We start from the raw sequence: 20,043 nt of genomic DNA, 5'->3' as shown, positions 1-20,043 counted from the left end.
CCATGTAAATTTTACCCTTCTGCTTGAAAAACTTTCATCTAGTGTAAGTACAACTGCAAGCATAGGAAAAGTCCCTACCTTTCCCCACCTCCTCTCTCGGCTTCACTTTGTGGGTTTGAAAGTAATCTTGGCTTTTCTCAGTTTCAGTGTTTCCTGTGGATGCTTCATCACTTTGTGCCTGCATGAGAATTTCTGATTATGCTGCAGATTGAAGTAGTTGGTAGATAACTTGGCTTAACTGAATCATTCCACAGATTTGCTCACAGATCACGAATACAAATGAGAAGACCTGGTTGTGATGGAATTCTGCAGGACTTAAAATGGTGCATTTTAACACCAGCTGACGGGGAATGTTTTGATCCTAGAAGGAAGCTCATACAGGGGATATTTTTATTAAAAGAGTGCCCGCTTTTGGCTGACCTTAAACTCTCTGTGAAGAGTTTAATCTGGTGGTTCCCAGACTTCCTTGACCAAAGGAACTCTGGTGGTCTGGGTGCATAAAGGCAAGCTAGAGACGTTACACTCTTTCTAAAGATGTAGGCTACTCATTTATTAGTGACATGTAATGCTCGATGGGTTGTAGCTGGAACACAGGGTGAACCAAAGAAGTCTCCTGTTTATGCTGGAATGTGACCTTGTCTCGAATGAGAAACTGTATGGATGTAGAAATGCCTAGGGACAAGGAGCTCAGCCATAACCTAAAACAGGTGGATGGCATTACAAAAAGCTCTGAGCTACTTTCAGGCACCAAAAGGGATTGTTCTCTAAAGGTCATTCTAACCTGGTGGTGCTAATTTGCTTAAGCTCCTCATAGTGAGTGGAGGAAAAAAGGGTTCTGCAAAGGACCCTAATTCAGTCATTCTGAATCAGCCTATAGAGAGACTTATACTGGCTGTTGAAGGAGTTTAGTTAGATTAGCTTCATTAAGCTAAGTTAACCCTTGAAAGCATCACGCAGACTGTATCAAAAATCACACTAGGTAAAATCAGTACAGTGCTGGGACAGAAGATCTCACAAGAGTCTTTCATTCTTCCTTCCTCTGATAAAAACAATGCTGAGATTTAGAACAATGTGAAATGCTACATTAAGTCATATGTGCAATTTTTTCTCCTCCATGATAGATAACCTTCCCAGAACTCATTTTTCAGCCTGTGACATTTCATATTTACGTTTCAAAATGTATATACACAAGAGAGTTCTTTTCTCTGCATGTGGGTACATTTTCCCTATAAGTGGGTACTTATAAAACAAATCATCATTCTGAGCAATATTTCCGGGTATTCTTAAAGACACCCATTTTACAAAGATTGCTGTCAGGGACTTTGTCTACCCTGAGGGCAAACATGCTGCATTATCTGCCTTGTAGTGCCCAAGGTGAACACTCTGGCCTTGTCCTTAGTGCATGGAAGGCTATCAGCCATGGAGCCAGTCCTTCAAAATCCTGGAGGACCAGGATTAAGGAACATATCACAGAGTGCACCTATCTCCGTGCCACCAAAGCCATGGCAGAAGCTTTGTACTGTGGAGAATTAAACAGCTGTGAAAAAAAAAATACATGACAGAAACTAAACACTTCATAAGCTTAATACTAATGCTATATCTTTCTTGGTTTGTATCCACTTCTGATATAGAACTCATTATTAATAATGAAAAAATGCTGATGAATCATGTGTCTGTCTTTGTTTTCCCAGGTGTATAAGCTGTATATTGCATATTGGCACCCAACTGATCAACATGGAGAATGCAAGCAGTGTGAAGGAATTCATTCTTCTGGGCCTTTCAAAGAACCAAGGGGTGCAAAAAATATGTTTTGTGGTGTTTTTGTTCTTCTATATTGTTACTGTGGCAGGAAATCTGCTCATCGTTGTCACTGTAGTTAGCAGTCAGCGTCTGAACTCCCCCATGTATTTCTTTCTCTGCCACCTGTCCATTGCAGATACTTGCTTCTCTTCTGTCACAGCTCCCAAAATGATTGCTGACTTCCTTGTTGAAAAGAAAACCATTTCCTTTGGGGGTTGCATGGCACAGCTATTTGGGTTTCATATCTCCGGCGGCGCTGAGATCTTCATCCTCACAGTGATGGCCTATGATCGCTACTTTGCCATATGCAGACCCCTGCACTACACCACCCTCATGACCAGGCGTGTGTGTGGCTGGATGGTGATGGGTTCATGGGTGGGGGGCTTTGTGCACTCCCTGGTGCAGACCCTCATAACCGTTAGCCTCCCTTTTTGCGGCCCCAACAAAATTGACCACTACTTCTGTGAAGTCAATCCCCTACTACAACTGGCCTGTACCGACACCTATGTCGCAGGCATCATTGTTGTTGCCAATGGTGGAATGATTTGTTTGGTCTCTTTCATCATCCTGCTCACATCCTACATTGTCATTTTGTTTTCCTTGAGAAGGCAAACGTCCGAAGCGCGGTACAAAGCCCTCTCCACCTGTGGGTCCCACATTACTGTGGTGATTCTCTTCTTTGGGCCATGCACATTCACCTACTTACGCCCATCCAGCAGTCTCTCGGAGGACAAGAGGTTAGCTGTGTTTTTCAGTATCATCACGCCCATGCTGAACCCACTCATCTACACGCTGAGAAATGAGGAGGTGAAAAGTGCCATGAGAAAACTGTGGAATAGAAAAGTTTGGCGTGAAAAGGGTGAGGTGTAGAACTGTGGTAACATTTTCTCAGGAGCTGAGAAAATCAAGTCTCTCTCACTATAATTCCATTTTGGAAAATTTACTGAAAGCTCCCTTTTGAAGAAAAGCTTGGTTTTAGCTGTTGCAGTAATTAGGAAGACACTGAAAGCTCATGTTTTGATTGGAATGGCATTGTAAACTCTGTGACTAGCAGGGCTTCCCTTTATGTTCTCTTTTTGAATAGCACAGGCCCAGGACTGGGGCTTCCAAGCACTGCTGAGACACCAGCAAATAAAGAAATGAATGCTATCAAAAATATTAAAATGTGTTCCAGGCAGAGCATCCCATTAGTCCGAGCTCTCCCAGGTGTAAACTTTCCGTCAGACAAACTCCATCTACTCTGTAATCTACTCAGCTAGGAAACGATGGCCCATGGTGTCTGCAAGGCTGTTGGTCACCTGCTGCTGGAAGCAATTGTACCAAAGGCTTCCTTCCCCTTTACTTTGGAGTAAATGCTTTCTTAGGAGTACTGCATTGTCATATGCTGAATCCATGGGTTAGCAATTAAACTGCTGATATTAGATGCTGGTTGGGTCATTTGCTGATGCAGATGATATGAGGAGAAGCTTCTCCCCTTCCCATTCCAGTGCAACTCTCTGCCTTTCTGCAGTAGTTCACCTATCACTAATGCCCTCCTTCCTAGCCATCCCCTCTGCCCTTCATCTCTGCCTCAGATTTTGCATTTTACTGTTTAGACTAATAGAGAATCAAAGATCCAAGTGAAAGATAAATTGCTCACCGTAGGAGATTGTCGCCACCAAAGAAAGCATTGGGGGGCACAATTTTATGTGTCAATGAAAAAAAAGAGTTGTTTGGGAATAATTCCTGTACGCAGGATAACTCCTAGCCCAACAGGGCACATCTACAGGCCCAGGCAAAGGAAGAAACATGTATTCCAAGGGAATAGCTGGAGCAGCTACTGCTGCAGGAGGGAAGAGAAGAAATGTGAAGATGGAAGATTAAATCACCTCAGAGCCAGTCACAGCTGCCACAGGGAGGTTAGTTGTAGCAGCTAAGGTTCTCCACAAGGCCAAAGGAGCCACGAGGAGCCACGGGACCCTGACTCCTACCTTGCCAGGAGGAAAAGAGCAAATGAGCTGCGTGAGGGAGAAAGACATCTGTGTAATGCACTCTCAAAGTAAATAAAGCACTTTCTTTTTCCTTCCTTCACTTCATGTTCCCTGTAAACACTTGCTTGCACTTGTGTTGCACCTTAACATGGCTTAAGTGTGATTCAAGATAAGAAGGTGTTCCCTGCACAGGAGAGCGGCAGATCTACGGACCAAACCGTGGGACAATGTCGCAAATGCTCTGGTTCCCCAAATGTCCTCTGCTCTATGCAGGGGGTGGCAGAGTGGGTTCCCGTTTCACAGGCATGCACCAGTACACTGCGGACATCTCAGTGTCTTCTCCTCACCGTGGTGGGTTATGTGGATGGCAGCCAGCAGGACGGAACTGGGATAAATCCTGATTCTCAAGGCTTAGAGGGATAGTGTCCCTCAGGCCCGGGTCAGCATGTCCCTCACCCAGCATTCACACTCTGTGGACACAGCTAAAGGTGGGATCATCCCCACCTATTTGTAGCAGTCTAAATTCTTCATGCAATGAAGGACAGTTGTCTAGCTGAGCACCATTGTCAACAGAGAGAGACAGGCGCCTTCAGAGGTTGGTCTGTCTCACCCGGGGTGGGGCAGGTAGAAAGACAGATGGGGCCCACTGACCCCCTTCATACTGAAACTGCGAAGGGGTTAGGGCACACGGCCAGTTCAAGCTAAGGCTTATCATTTTAAAACTGTTTTTTTTCTTTTAAATGCTTTGGGGAAGAACGCCATGATTTTTCTGATTTCTCTTCTGGCTGCCGGATGCTAGCAGGCAACAGTGGGACCATAGCTTATGGAAAGCGACTACAACAACAACAACAACATTTGTTTCCTCTACACATTGGCCCAGATTCTTATAATGACTTAATATGAGGACTAAACAGCTGCTTCTGTATTTTGCATTGCCTGAGTAAAAATACCTGGCAAGTAGTGAGGCCTGACCACAAACATTTTTAAAGTCTTGAAATGATTTCCTCGTTTACTTCTTGTTTCAAACGTGTACAGACCAGATGTCTAAGTGCCAACAGTCATATAGCACAGTTCTGATATTTATTTATGCTGCAAACATGCAATGGTAAGAGCAAGTTAATAAGAAAGAAGAAAGCATATGTGAAATATTGGCTTGAAGGGAAAAAATATGTGACACATGTAAGAGACATCTTTACTCAAAAAATGTTTGATTGCAAGGGCAATGTGAACACAAACTCTTGCAAATGGTCAGCCATGACATTGATTTTAAATAGAAATGTTTCCAAAAGAAGCACATAGCTAATACTAAATGAAGTCCATTTATCTGGACAGCATTGGAAAGCAAGCAAGAAAGCAAGCAAATCCCCACACAATGTGACATGGTCTAGGTGATCACGCTCCAGAGTCACCCTGTAGAGATTACTCTAATAGCTGTCCAAAATATATATTTTAGCTCCCCGTCCACTGATTCTTTCTGACAAAGAAAACTTCACATGCCTCTGCGATCTCATTGCTTCTGGTAAGCTTGTGCTTCTGCTGTGCAATTTACTTGAAATATTTCTGCCACAACTTCCCCATCTGGAGAGAGAGAGAGAGAGAGAGTTGTTCTTGCAGATGCTCTTGGAAGTTGTTTTTGCAGAATGAGAAATGGAGCTAGACATTCAGGCTGTCCGTTTCATCCTCTGTAGTTTTCAGCCCTGGCAGAGATGTGGACTGCTCTCGTGACACACAAGAAGAAGCTTGGAGCTGAGAGGTTTTGATGAAACTGCCTGAAGTGGTCCGAGAGGTCATCAGAGGAGAATAGCAGGCAAACTGTTGGAGACTAGCAAATACAAACTGTGTAAGTTTTCTGATCTTGCTTCTTTGTTTTGTTCAAGCGTGACTATGAAATCCTGCCTTTGAAAAGAGGCATTACTGTTGAGTGGCTTTTGTGAGGTGCATTTTATGAAGTAAAAAGAACTCCAATTTTTTTACCCTTTGTTTTAATTGGTGTCTTCTTTGCTTATTTTTCAGTTATATGCCATTTCCAGAAATATCTGTCAAAAGGAAGTTTCTGGTGATACAGAGTCAAGGACTCAATAGGTAGCTGCAGCATTTCCTGTGTACTCAGTCTTAACTTGTCCCCTCTAGCTGTACACATCGTGGCAACAATGCTCTTAACACACACGCTTTGGGCTTCCCCACACTGCTTTCCCTCTGCCCATGGAGTGGCATGGAGATAGGGCTGGAGACACAAAAGAATATTTCCTCTGCTGCTAAAGTTGGAGGGTGGAAGAGGCAGAGATCTCGTGAGAAAGAACTGATTGACCTGTGATTGTGGAACAGGGTTAAGAGCCCAAAGGACTTGCCAGTATTGTGGACATTGTTATGCAGCTCTTGCCGTCTATCTTTTCAGTGTAGAAACTGAACACTAGTGATACTTGCGTACTGCACTAGAGTGCAGCAAAGGTGAATACAAGGGTGTTGGTGAGTAAAGGAGATTCAGCAGCGGTGTATTTATAGTCCAGAACTTGGCTGAGGTGTACAAAAAATTTACTAACACATCGTTAATGCAGATTACCTCCAGTATGCACCCATGTACTGTAGGAAAGGTGGTCTGAGGAAACACAAGCCCGCTCTTTTGGAGACTGAGGTCGCAACCCAGAAACTCATGAGCAATAACTGGAACCAATCCACACAAGATGTAGCCCTGTACAGCACATATAGGACAATGACTCTCCTGCTTCAGGTTTCCTGGCATGCCTTGAACATGGTCTGATTTCACTTAGGGCGCCTTAAAGACAGTTTGTGCCTAAAGGCACATCTCTGCTAAACAGACATGAGGTAGGTGTCCACTTTACCTCCTCCAGAAGGATCTACACTGATAGCTGAAGTGATGTTAATTAGCCAGCTGCCTTGTGTCATGATGTGAACACTGATGGTTGCACAGAAATGCATGGACATTCTACCAGAGTCAGAGAGCAATAGCAAGGACTAGTTCTGTTGAATTCCCTCAGAGGGTTGAAAAAGAAGGTACGTTCACTGCTTGAGCAGAATTCCTTAGGGGATGACTAGTGTGTTGAGACTCAAATCAAAACATGCACTATCCTTCTCAGTCAGTTTTTCATTTCCAAATCAACACAACAAAAGTGGATGTTTAGGGAACCTAGTGACTAGTCTTCCTTTTTAAAAGGGGCAAAGATCAGAAATATGAATCTGGAGGATATTTCCACCAACTCCCTCAAGCAAACAAACGGAACTCGCTATTACACACATCAGTAATACATTCTGGGTTAGACATCAACTGTCACTCCTTGAGAGAAGCATTGACTTTGAAAGGAAACTTTCCCCAAAAGACATAAAAGGGAATACATTGATATTGAACATACCAGTGATCGACATGGATGTGTACTGATAGCACTGTGTTTCTAATGCCATCACAGGTGGCTTTATTCTGTGCTTCAGGTCCTGTCTACGTGACCTATGTGAAGAACAAAAACAATGTGACGGAGTTTGTCTTCCAGGGACTCACACAAGATGATACATTAGCAAAAGTATGCTTCACATTCTTCTTAGTCTTCTATGCCACTGTTATTCTTGGAAACCTGCTTAGCATCATCACTATACAGAACAGTCAACAGCTGGACTCTCCCATGTACTTCTTCCTGAGCTACTTGTCCTTTGTAGATATCAGTTACTCTACTGTCACAGTTCCCAAACTCATTTATGACCTTCTTGCTGAAAAGAAGACCATCTCTTTTGTGGGCTGCATAGCACAGCTCTTTGGGGTCCATCTCTTTGCCTGCACGGAGATGTTCATCCTCATAGCAATGGCGTATGACCGTTACACTGCTATATGCAAGCTGCTTCATTACACAAGCATTATGAACAAGCATGTGTGTGGCCGGCTGGTGGCAGCTTCGTGGGTGGGAGGCTGCGTGCACTCCCTGGTGCAGACCCTGCTGACTGCTCAGCTATTGTTTTGTGGGCCCAATGAGATCGACCACTACTTCTGTGATGTACACGCTTTGCTGAAGCTGGCCTGCACTGACACCTACGTGGTTGGTTGCATAGTGGTTGCCAATAGTGGTCTGATTTCCTCAGGCTCTTTTGTGGTTCTTGTTGTGTCCTACGTCATTATTTTGGTCTCTTTGAGGACACACTCTTCCAAAGGGCGTCTCAAAGCACTCTCTACCTGCACCTCCCATATCACTGTTGCACTTCTGTTCCTTGGGCCATGCATTTTCATCTATATGCGCCCTTCCACCATCTTCTCAGCAGACAAGAGTAGAACTGAAACTAAATCCAAGGTTTCATGTAGCTCTCATCTTTCTTTGGAAATTGTCAGTCACAAGGATGTGAGCATATTGTCACCAGTCAAACCCGAGCCTTTGGGGTGGTATTGTGGCTTTTACCTTTAGACACCTTAGAGCTGTGTAAGTCTCAGGTCTAGGCTTCTCCTGGCATTAAGAGGAATAACTAGGTATTTTGAGAGGTTATGCTTTCCCACTAGCTCCTACGAGCTTCGGAGAGTGGTGTCTGCTCACGTTTCTACACAAAAAAAGTGATGGTGGTGCTAAGCTTCCAAGAGAAAGCAAATCCTTCAGGATGGCACAGCACAAGCAGGTTTCATCTCACATATATTGGTGTGCTGACATGAGGTGCCTCAACTTGAGAGAGCTGCTGAAGACAGCAAGAGACCTTTGAGGGGACTGCGATTCATTGCATGGTAAAATAGGAGCATGAGAGGAGCAGGATGCTGCACTAGGTGTCTGCCTTACAGTGAAGGGTGACATACACTGTACTAGACTTTCCAAGGCTCCCAGGAACACTGATGGGCACAGAGGCCGTTCCCCAATGCCAGGCATTAACTCCGATTTTCATCAGTCTGTGCCAACCTGGTGTCTCTGGGAATGCTTCATTTAAAGGAGCTCTGCTAACACCTTTCCAAGGTCTTGACCTTATGTCATAGCTGAGCTTTATAATCTATCAATATAACCTAATTCCTAGCTGAACACTGATAATTTCCCTAAAATTCTTAACAGTACTGTTCTTGATTCATCGAGTTTTCCTCAACTCTTTGCAGCAGGGAAACCCCCAAATGCCCCTAGGACGTCCTGACTCTGGGCAATGCTGTTCTACTGCAAATAGACTTACTTTAGCATTGCTGTCATGACAAGTGATTCAAGGCAGGGATTTCCCCAAATCTCCTCCTGGAACTGAGATTTGGGGAAGGGAAGAAGAGGAACAGGATTCTGGATGGTGGATCAGAAGGCTTTCTTCGAAAAGCAAACTGTAGATTTGAAGAGACAGCAGCTCTTTAACTTTTTAAATTCCCTAATTTTGTCTGGGTTTCTCGAGGTGGAGACTAAGGCATAGGTGAATGCAGGACTTAGATGAATGCGGGGCTTATGAAAATCTGTTCTTTTTGATGATATTTGTCAGAAAGCATACTTAGGTTTGAGACTGTGATTCTTGATTGAAACATGCTGCTGGTTCTGCTGATGCTTAGCTCTAGATGGCTTTGACTATCTTAAACATCAGCGCAGAGAGAGGTGTGCAGACATGACTCATTGCTGTGCAGGGAAGCTCTCTGATGACAACCTACCTGCCTTTTTCTGGAAGAGTAGTAGTGTACATTGCTCTTCCCAGAGACCTGTAAACATACACAGGAAAATAAAATGATGCCTGTGATTTCTTTTCAAGCTATTTCCTTCCCTTGAGCTGGGAGTCCACTGAAAGAGACAATTTTGGACACCTCAGAAATCTGGTTTAAAAATCTCACATCTCTGTTCAAGATAAGGACAGCGCAACACTGATACATGTAAAAACAGTGAACTTCACATATCTGATGATACATAATAATGAGAAACAAGAGACAAACCTTGAGCTTCAGGCTCTGCAGCAACAGAAAGATGACAACTAGCAGCACCAAAAGGCTACATTTTCACATTCTTTTTCCTGCGTTTTGGGACCGTCAGGCCAGTGGGATAATAGTGCATATAGTCCAAATGCTTTTACTACCCCGTACATATTCTAATTTTGGCGTTACCGAGATAAATGTCTTCTGAGATAGTGATGGCCTTTAATCATCACTACTTGATCAAAATTCAGACTATAACATACTGAAGATAAATTTTCTCCCCAGCCGTGTGTCTTTGGGCAAAAATAATGATGTTTCGCAGTCATATCAGCTCTCTGTAAAATATGCTGGCAGCAGTTTGAAAGAAAGATACTTGTAAAATCCTTCTTTAGGGTGCCATAGATGATCACAGGGACACAATCTTTGCTAGAGTTATGCACAGCTTTAAGGAGAGGAAGTCAGGGGAAATAACAGCCCTAACAGGCTTGCAGTGAAATGCAAAGGGAATCCGCAAGACCTCTTTCCATCCCCCTTTGACTGTAAGCCTTATGCAGAGGCAGGAACCTCTCACCTGTCTGAGATTAATTCTGTCACTTTCAGCTCAATAAAGATTTCAACTCCTTCTGCCAACTGAGGGACAGCATTTGTAAACTCAGCCAGAAGGGATGAAACATCTACTAGTGATAGAACACCTATCCTTAGAGCTAGCTTAGCTGAATTGATAAAAGGATTCCAAAGCCTTTCCCAACTTTCTCATCTCCCAGAAATGATTGGTCGTTTATTCTCAAAATCACATTGATGGCAGACATGTTGTTGGTAAGTCACCATCTTATTTCGGCATTCTTTTAAGTGAAAGAACACTGCAGCTTGATTAACTTTCAGATTATGTCCAGTGTCCTTAAAATAACTACCAGTTCACTCAGTTGCCTCAAGTGGATTGCTGATATGTGGAGATGAAAAGCAGGAATAAGTTCTTGTTACTTCACAATGGTAGCAAAATTAGAAGTCAATCTTTTCTGCATTTCTGTAGTTTTTTCATGTTTCCAGGCAGAAGGGGAAAAAGGAGGTAGTAATGAGTGACAGAAGAGGGGGATTTAACAGGAGAGGGACAGTTACTTTCCCTAGTGTTTGGGGGGCAAAAACACAGGTGTCTCTTCTCCAAGATTTCCTTTCCAGGATTTCAGGTTCTGTGTGTTGCACTGGAAGAGGCTACTCCTTTCAAATACTGAAGACGTAGCAGAAAAGGCCATAAATTCAAATCACATTGCTTTTCTCCTCTTGAATGTCTCTGAAAGCTTTTTCTCATCTTCACGGACTGGTGGTTTTCCTACATGAGCAAACGTTCCTAGTAGAACAGAGAACTGCAGTTCTGTGCCACGCACTCCTCAGGCAGGAGTCCTGTTTGTGCTTGGAACTTGCAAGTTAAGAGTCAGGATTCCTCCAGCTTTCAGCAGCAGAGGAACACAGTCTTTCAGGATAGAAGTTGCAGATACAACCAGTTAAAAGTCCACCTAAAATCCCTTCTAACAATTAAGTACCTTTCTGAATCTCACCCTTGGAAGCTGATCAAATCTTCCTTGGAAGTCCTACTCTTTGTACCAAGGTTTTGATAAATTTTCCCCAAACAAAGTTCTCTTTCTAACAAGTCTTCTGAAGTTTCTCTGATATGACCTAAAACTCTCCTCAGAGCATCCTTCACCTCCTTATTCCTTAGGCTGTAGCTGGTAAGATTCAGCACTGCAGTCACCACTGTAGAGAACAGAGAGGCCCATTTATCTCAGTCCAATGAGTAGCTGGATGTTGGGCTACCGCACATAAAAACGGTGCTCCCATAAAACAAGAAGAGAGCTCTCAGATGGGAAGCACAGGTGGAGAAGGCTTTGCATCTGCCCTTGGAGGAGTGGATCCTCAGGGTGGTGGAGATGAGGTAGATGGAGGAGATTAGAATTGCCAGAGATGTGAAGATGCCACGAAACACACCAAAAATGTGAAGTACCATCTCTTTGCTATAGGTGTCAGAGCATGAAAGCTGGATCCTCGGGGGATGTCACAGAAATAATGACCGATAACACCAAAGTCACAGAAAGAGAATGTGAAGGTGGAGATAGTTTGCGCAAGTGTGTGGACAAAGCCAATTAAAGAGGAGATGATTACCATCTGTGTACAGGCTTTTGAGGACATGACAGTTGCATAAAGGAGAGGGTTACAGAGAGCCACATGCAGTCATATGCCATTACTGCCAGCAGGAGACACACAGCACTAGCCATGAGGAGACAAGTGAATAGCTGTGCCACACAGGCACTGACTGAAGTGGCTCTCCTCACTGCTGAAGAGTTCACCAGCAACCTTGGGAGATAGCTGAGGAGTAACAGAAATCCACAGAAGTCAAGTTACTGAGGGAAAGGTACACAGTGTGTGAAGCCGGGGGATCAACCTTCATCTACATGATCATTCCAAGATTCCCTATTAATGTGCTTAAAAAAAGCGGGTTACCTTCACCTCTTGGCTTTCTGTTAGTCCAGAGAGGATAAACTCAATGGCCACACAGTGATTCCTCTCAGGCATGTTGCTAGCACACTCATGTTATCTCCCGACAAGAAACTGGTTCAACACCTAGAAGTGATGGGAAACTGGCAACACACAATGGATTGTCTCAGTAGCCACAAGGAAGTACGACGCATTTTCATCATAGCTTCTGACTAGACTTCTTTAATTACGCATTGAAATGACTTGTGATACAAGGGAGTACTGTTCCTATTTTCAGGTGAGATAAGAAAGTGCAGAAAGAGAAAATAATTTATTCAAAAGGCAGCAGCAGCACTGTGAAACACCAGTCCTAGTCTGGCACTACAATGGTTTTCGTGTGTCCTCTTTGTCCTTTTTTAAGGAAAAAAGTCTGCTTTTCTTGAGGACATCTATGGAGCACTCTTCTCCCCTCACTCGTGGCCAGGGTTGCGTGTACAGTATCATCCAAATGGCCCACTCCAAGGGCAATGGCCCGCTTGTTCCTGAAGATACATGGTCTTGACACTAGTTCAGACATCATTCTTCCTGTATTGCAATCACCAATACATTTTTTGCCTATTAGCTAACTCCCCCGGGCATTGGTAGCAGCGTAGTTAGAGCTCAGTATGGGCCACAAAGTCCATTAACAGGACAAAGCAGCCCCTGTTCAGCCTTGCTGAAATAGGAATATAATGGTTAGGCTGCAGCTGTGCCAACTTGGTAAGATGTGCCTTGATTACATGGACCTCCACCACCCTGACCTTTGGGACTGCAACTTGTAAACATACAAATAACAAATCCACATCCTGGCAGAAGAAAGTAAGAGTTTCCTCTCTTGAATGAAAGGTGCCAAGCACTAAATGGCACCAGCAGCAGGAAAACCCAGCTTTGCATCTTCCCAAAGAGGAGGAGATACCACAAGATCCTCCAGGTTTGGCTGAGAAAGGATTTCTCATTTGCTTGCATCCCTGTTGTCAAGGAAAAGTGGCCATCTTCTGCTCAGGAATAAATTGGGAAGAGTCACCAAATGAAATACTTTCCATTTAGAAGGTGAAAAATCTCATGCTAAAAGGGAAGGAATCCTGAACAAGAAGGGAATCAGTCATCCCTGTAAAGGTTCTACCAGCTTCAGCTCACATGAAAAATTATTGTTAATCTATTGGAGGTTAGCAGTAACCTGGCTGACACTCTCAAAGCAGAGTTCTTATCATGTGGGTGAGTGAATGGAGGTTTCAATTCTTGCTGAGGTCTGTTTCTAGCATAGGCTTCAAGGTATTGCATAGGTACAAAACTATTCTCTTACTGACCTGTTTTATCCAGAAAGGCAATAGTATCTACTCTGTACTGTAGATACTGTAGATACTGTCTGTACTGTAGGTAACAAGCCAGTTTATTCCCCCCGTGAGCCAAATCTTCAGAAGTACTTGCCCATTTCAAGAAGCAGACAGCAGGATTAAAACCAGCCTATAATGGTTAGGTACACAGTTTAAGTGGGCAAAATGCTTACCCTGCTTAGATGCACAAAAGACCAGACTGCCTTTACACACTGAGTTATCTTTGCATAGCTGGCTGTTGTTTATCTCCAACCTACCCAACCTTTTCTGCCCCAAAGCACAGCAACCAGCCCAGTTAATTCTCAGAAAAGGGCTTCAATGAGCTTGCTATCAACAGGTTGCTCTCTTCCATGGACTACTTGGGAAACTGAAGGAGTCCTGCCCCAACGTGAGTGATCAAACACTGGATTAGGTGCAAATTTGTAGAATCCCCATCTGTGCTGACATTTAAAATTCGGCTGGATCGGGCCGGAGCAGTCTGATCTGACTGAACCTGCTCTGAGGAGGAGGTTGGACTTGATGACCTCCAGAAATCCTTCCCAACCTAAATTATTCTATGATTCCATCTGCAGATTGAAAATGATCTTTTTGATCTCTAAAATGAAGAAATAGGCCTACCTTCCTTGCATGAAGGTGCGAGATATTTTATGCCATATTGATCCCAGAAATAAACTCTTACTTCAAAAGCTACAAACATTTCATGTACCTTCGTAAGAGTGAGTAGCTTCCTTCTTCACTTCAAAGACATCTTACTGAAACAAGTCAGAAGATTTATCTAAATAGAAAAAACTTTAGGACTTCACACTTGCAATAGAGCCCCTCCCTGCTCCACCTGCCCAGATAAAGGTTCTTTGCTTCGATGTTTGCAGAACTACGCAATTCAGTACTGCCTTTGGAGCAACAGCTCATTCTTTTCCCTGTATGTTGCAGCTGACCTGCAGCCTGGGCGTTGTGAAACATTAGTGGAGTGACATGCTGAGAAACAACTTCAATATGAAATGTGATATTCTAACACTCAGCTTGCCGCTTTGGAACTCTTTCTTCAGAAAAATGGTGTTACTGAAGTACTTGGTGTATTTATGACTCTCGATGCAGTTTAATGTCTGTAAATTAGATCTCCTGCAAGACACCAGGCCTTAATCAGGAGTCTCAGCAGATGCACTGTAATGAAGAATCTTTCTGTGAATTAATTTCCCCTACCCTTGGTTAGGGGTCCAGTCAACATCTATTCTAGGCTCCCCCTATAGACAAAGGGAGCAATATCACCTTCAAAGGACAATTCATCCCATCTTAAGATAAGTGTGATAAGCAGAAGGAATCATCCTCTAAGGGTGTCTTTGTTGTCATTGATTATAGGACATGCCCATCTCATTCCCTGCCCTTACTACTTTTTATTAGTGAAACTGATGACATAAGTGTCCTAGCAAATTCAGTGAACCCTCGTCATGTCTGTCCCTATCAACTCACAAACAAAGCTTAACAAAGCTTTAGACTGCAAACTTTAATACAAACTCTTTTAATAATAATAAGACCATATTCATGTAAATAGCAGTACAGTGTAAGATATCAGAGGAATCAGTTCTGCTTATCTGACTCTGAAGAGCTGCAGTGCAATTCTGTGGAGTTTAAGTATGCCATCTGAATGTGAATCCACCTCTGTTATTAATTATGATCAAACTTGATAATTCTTCCTCTCATTAAAATGCACAGTCCTGATACACAGTTAGCTGTTTTTTCCACAGAAGACTCCTGTTGTCTCTAATAACACATCTACCCTTGGACTCGTGCCCTTTGTTAGATAACCTCTTTGGCTCATGGACCATCTAGTTTCAGGCAGCCTGCTCATCTGTGGAGCAGATATTTTGCTGTGATAACCTGTTCATCTGTGGACCATCTAGGCTCAGATTATGTGTCCATCCATCGGGGTAGATTTTTCTTCAAATGCAGATAGAAAATTCTTCAAGTAGGTAGTCGTTGCTGATTTGCTTAGAGTTCTGGTGCCTCTGCCTTAACACTGCCTTTGCACTTGCACCTAATCCCACATATAATTTTCTTCTAAGGTCCTTGAATAATTAACTCTTTTGAAGAAAAGAAAAATAATGGTCTATTGGAAGATGTTGACATAGATATCATGCTTTAGTAACAGCTTGCCATTAACCTCTCTCTGTTCTTGCAATATCACTGGACACTTATTGAAATTACTTTACGATAAGATGATGAAGACAGCTGTTCTGGGAAGCTGAGGAGCCTTTGAGACATACGAACAAAGACCCTTCCCCTGATTCTGGCATGAATTTAAGGACATCTCTACCTGCCAGAAAAGCTAGCTTACTTGTGCTACTTTGAGGGCTTAGAGGTTGTTCGACAAACTGTTGGCCTTCAGAGCAGAGAGCTGAATTGGGTTACTCAGCTGAAGAGTGATCTGCTCTGACTGTCCCTAGCAGGGAAAGTCATCAGTGGGGCTTAGGCAGGCAGAAATGTCCCAGGTAATGCAGCCTTAGTTAGACTGTGCTTACAGTGGCTGCTCGTGTTGTGGAGTGGGGGCGACTCCCGGGACAATGAATGTGCAGTGCCATGTGTAAGATGATGAGTGAGGGAAGCTCGTCTGTCTGGGCTGCACCATGAGGTCTGCAATGTATTTGCATTGGACTGAGTCCTCTTCCAGACTGCATTAGACTGGCAATGTAATGGCTTCCGGAGTTCTCGTCTAGACTATGAAAAAGCCGTGGTGTTCAGGAGATAGCTGGGTTAAAAGTGGATCAACAGGTATTGCTTGTCTGGGTTATTTATCTTTCTTTGCTGATGTCCTCTCTCACAGTTTAGTCAGCAATATCTGAAACACCCATGGTATTCTAGGAAGCATGAAAATGTTTGCTTGCAGAAAATTTGTACTTCTAGATGCTGCCAGAGTTGCTCTGGGAACTGACTGGTTATTGCTTAATGACACCTGTCAGTCTTAACGATAAAGCTATGGATATGGAAGAGTGGAACATATTTCCTCCTCAGACACTACGTTTACACATTAAGGGGTCTAAGTGGTTCAGGATGGGCAGAATGGGTTGCTCTGAGTGATGACCCCCAGTGAGAGGGAGTGTAGCTTTTTATGGGACCTTTACTTGCAGTCCTTCCTAAGGATAGGGAAAAATGGTCTTACACCCATTTGTCCAATAACTCTGTGTGTTGAGGCAGTGTTATAGCAGGTTCCGTTTCCTTCTCTGTGCTACTTCCCTGGCCAAAGCAGCTGAGACTGAAGTCTTTCCCTACTGAAGCCAGTGGCTTTTTGTTCTCTGAGAGCCAGCTGCCTGAGTCAGATGGAATGTGATCCAAAACCAGAACTCAGGGCAGCATTAAGCTGCATTAACGTGGACTTGAAATAATTCCATAAACCTGAGCTGGTCACTCTACACTCTTCCTGTAATTCATAGATATAAATATAGACCTTTCAAGGGAGACAGAGACAGATGTGATCAATCTCTCTTCCAAAACTATGGAGGCAAACAGACTTTTATTTGCCTTCATGAGCTATAGAAAGAGCCTACAAGTTTGGTTTATGCTTTGGCAGCTCATTAACAGAAGTCTAAACTTAGGTAAGATGAATCCCAGCCTCAGCATTTGTAAAAAATTCTTCTGTGTGCACATTTTTAGCCTGCGATGAATGTGAATTGGTTCAAGGATATTCACCCACAACAAAAGAGGGTAGGCTGTCCCTCAGGACCACCTGCTGTGTGGTAACTTTGTTCTTGCATCGAAGACTCGAGTCGCCCACATCACTAATACTGTAAAGAGTTTAAGGTGCCTGATGAATGTGACCCGGTTTTGCTAAAAGGTTAATGATCACCTTCAGACTGTGAGTCAGGAAAAGAAAGACTACAAGGATGTATGAGGTAAGGGAATGGAAACAGAACATGGAGGTGATACTGCTGAAGTGGTACTAGTTAGCAACAGTTGAAAACAAAGCTGGGGTATCTTCAAGGCATCAGACTTGAAAGTAAAAACTTCGGTGAAAATAATCACCATCAAAAGTGTCACAATTGTACTTTCTCACAGTAAAGCTGTAGTGTGGTGGATCTTGGGAGACTGCATAGACAAGATATTTGCATGAGAAGCGGTAGACTAGGCGTAGCGGAAGATCACGCGGTGTGACGCGCAGCCTAGGGGTGGAAACGAAGTGCAACGGTATGTAAGCTTGTACGCAGCTCACAATAAACGCCATTTTAGCATCTCTCACGTTGAGGTCTGTGCTTGTGGCCCTGCAGTAGAGTAGGCTGCAGTGCTCCCCTGGTGGCGCCATAGGACCAAGCTAGAGCACGGCAACAAGTGGTGACCCCGACGTGATTCGGCAGGACCGACATGTCTCGCCGTGAGACCCAGGGGGTGCGGGCTGTCTCCTGAGGGAGAACGGCGGCTGTGACGGCGAGCATCGGGCGATAGCCAAGAGTCCGGACGATATGGAGGCGTTAATAAAGGTAGTTGTGTTCCTAGCTAAGACATGGGGAGCTTCTGTGAAGCCGAAAGATATTACACTATGTGTAGAGCGGCTCCAGAAAGAAGGAGCCATAAATAAGCCGGGGGGCTGCTTGCAGCCGGAATTCTGGCCACAATGCACTACGGTGCTGGCGGAGCGAGCTATGTCCACAAACACGGCTAAAGATCTTAAGACGTGGGGAATTATACTCCGCCTTCTGAGGCAGTCGCGGGAGGAAATACAGACTTGGAAGGCCGCCCGCGACGCGTTGCTTCATCAGGAGAAGGCTGAGACGGAAATGGAGGAGAAGTCTAGCGATGGGGGCGGGGAGGCCCCGGTGAAAGAACAGGAGAGAGGGGGCGGGGAGGCCCCGGTGAAAGAACAGGAGAGCGGGGGCGGGGAGGTTCCAGTGATCCTACCGGTGGAATCCCAGGAGCCGCCTCCGGTGTACCCCTGGCAAGATCTCGCTCAAGACGGAGAGGCATGGGGGGTCGATGGGACCGAACCCGAGGATTGCGTGCCTGGCGCAGTTTTGAGGAAGGTGCTTAGTGAGGAAGATAGGACCCTGCTGCCGTGGGCCCCGGCAGAGGAGGGTGCTGTAGGCGGGGAGAGTCAGGCAGTGCAGCGAAGGAGGAAGGGTAACGGCCAATCAGAGCGGAGAGACCAGAGTTCGACCTTGAGAGGAGGGAGGAAGGTTCGGGTGAGATCGCCGGTTAAGGAGGAGAGCGGAGAAGATAGTAGCGACGAGGAAGGCGGGGGCTTGCGAGAAGTTACGCGCAGGCTGCGGGGGTGTGTAATAGGAGAGACACAGCCGAAGGGGAGGCCGAAAGGCGGAGAGGAAGTAACAACATCCCCGGTCGACACTCTATTGCGTGCATTAGAGGAAATAAGGCGGGAGGTCGAGAAACAGAGGGACCTGCTCAGCGGAGCTAAAAGGGAAGCGGCCCCTGCAAAGTCCATACCGCTCACTGACTGGTGGCTAATAGCCGATTCGTGTGCCCTTCAGGGGCTATGGTTCGAGCAAGCGCCGCAAGTCTGCCCCGTAAGAGCAGTACCGGGGGGAGGAGTCCAGTGGATGGCGCTCAAGCCCAAGATAGTACAGGGGCTGATGACCTCGGTGAAAGAGAACGGGCTGAAACATCAGCAAACTCAGATGCTGTTGGATAGTGTGCATGCCCAGGCGTGCACGCCTTACGACCTACGGCAGCTGGCGAGGGCGATACTGTCGCCCACGCATTGGATGCTGTGGAAGGAGGCATGGCAAGGCCGTTGTGCCGCCCTCGCTGCAGCTGCCGCCGGGAACCCGAACCACCACCTAGCAGGTACCACACTGGATCGCTTGGTGGGGCGGGGTGCAAACCTTGCATCCCCAAACCAGCAAGCAGCAAATCTAAGAGCCCGGGAGGTCATGGCCACAACAGAGGCTTTGCGGGCCGCCTATGAAGAACTCGGGAAGCTAGTAAAAGTAGAGCCACCCTGGACAAAGATAAAACAGACACACGCAGAGAGCTTCACTGAATTCTGTGACAGGCTCCAACGGGCCATTGCAGAGTCAGACTTGCCCCCTGAGGCCCAGAGTGCGGTCATGATGGAGTGCCTCTGGCAACAGAGTAACGCCATGACGCAGGACATCCTGAAAACGATCCCTAAAGGAACACCACTTTCAGTTGTCATCCGCACGGTACTGGAAAAACAGAATCAGGGAACAGCAGCAGCGCAGGCCCTTATCACGGCGGTGGACCAAATGAGAAAGGGACCACAGCGATGCTTCTCTTGTGGCAGATTAGGGCATATTAGCGCACACTGTCAGCGGCTAGGCCGACCGATCTCGTGGCAAGGCTGGGGGTCATGCTGGGCTTGTGGGCAGTACGGGCATGTAGCCCGAGAGTGTCCCAAAAATCAACAGCGGAAACTGCCGGGAAACGGGGGGCGGGGGGGACATCGCAAAGGGGCGTCCCTCCCGAAGATCTTGGCCCCGCGCAGGAGTGTGACCAGAGTTGGCCCGACAGTGGCAGAGGTTCAAGAGGAAGACGTCCAACGTGGCTCTGGCAGTAAAATTAGGTGATCGCCTGGTGGTGCAGGCAACGCTGAGCTTGGGAGGATGCAGTGACGAGGGGAGGAGGATAA

General features: G+C 45.3%; 1 protein-coding gene across 1 annotated transcript; it reads left to right on the top strand.

Annotated features, from left to right (window-relative positions):
* Positions 1-1,734: 1,734 nt before the first annotated feature.
* On the top strand, positions 1,735-2,628 carry LOC136991926 (olfactory receptor 4S2-like; the record flags this gene model as incomplete). Its single annotated transcript, XM_067295422.1, has 1 exon — positions 1,735-2,628. A coding segment is annotated over exon 1 (894 nt), but the record flags the coding sequence as incomplete, so codon positions are not given.
* Positions 2,629-20,043: the final 17,415 nt, after the last annotated feature.

Source organism: Apteryx mantelli, chromosome 4 (assembly GCF_036417845.1).
Source record: "Apteryx mantelli isolate bAptMan1 chromosome 4, bAptMan1.hap1, whole genome shotgun sequence".
NCBI classification, from domain to species: domain Eukaryota; kingdom Metazoa; phylum Chordata; class Aves; order Apterygiformes; family Apterygidae; genus Apteryx; species Apteryx mantelli.
Note: the sequence above shows the minus strand (reverse complement) of the source record. Positions and strands in the feature narration are given on the sequence as shown.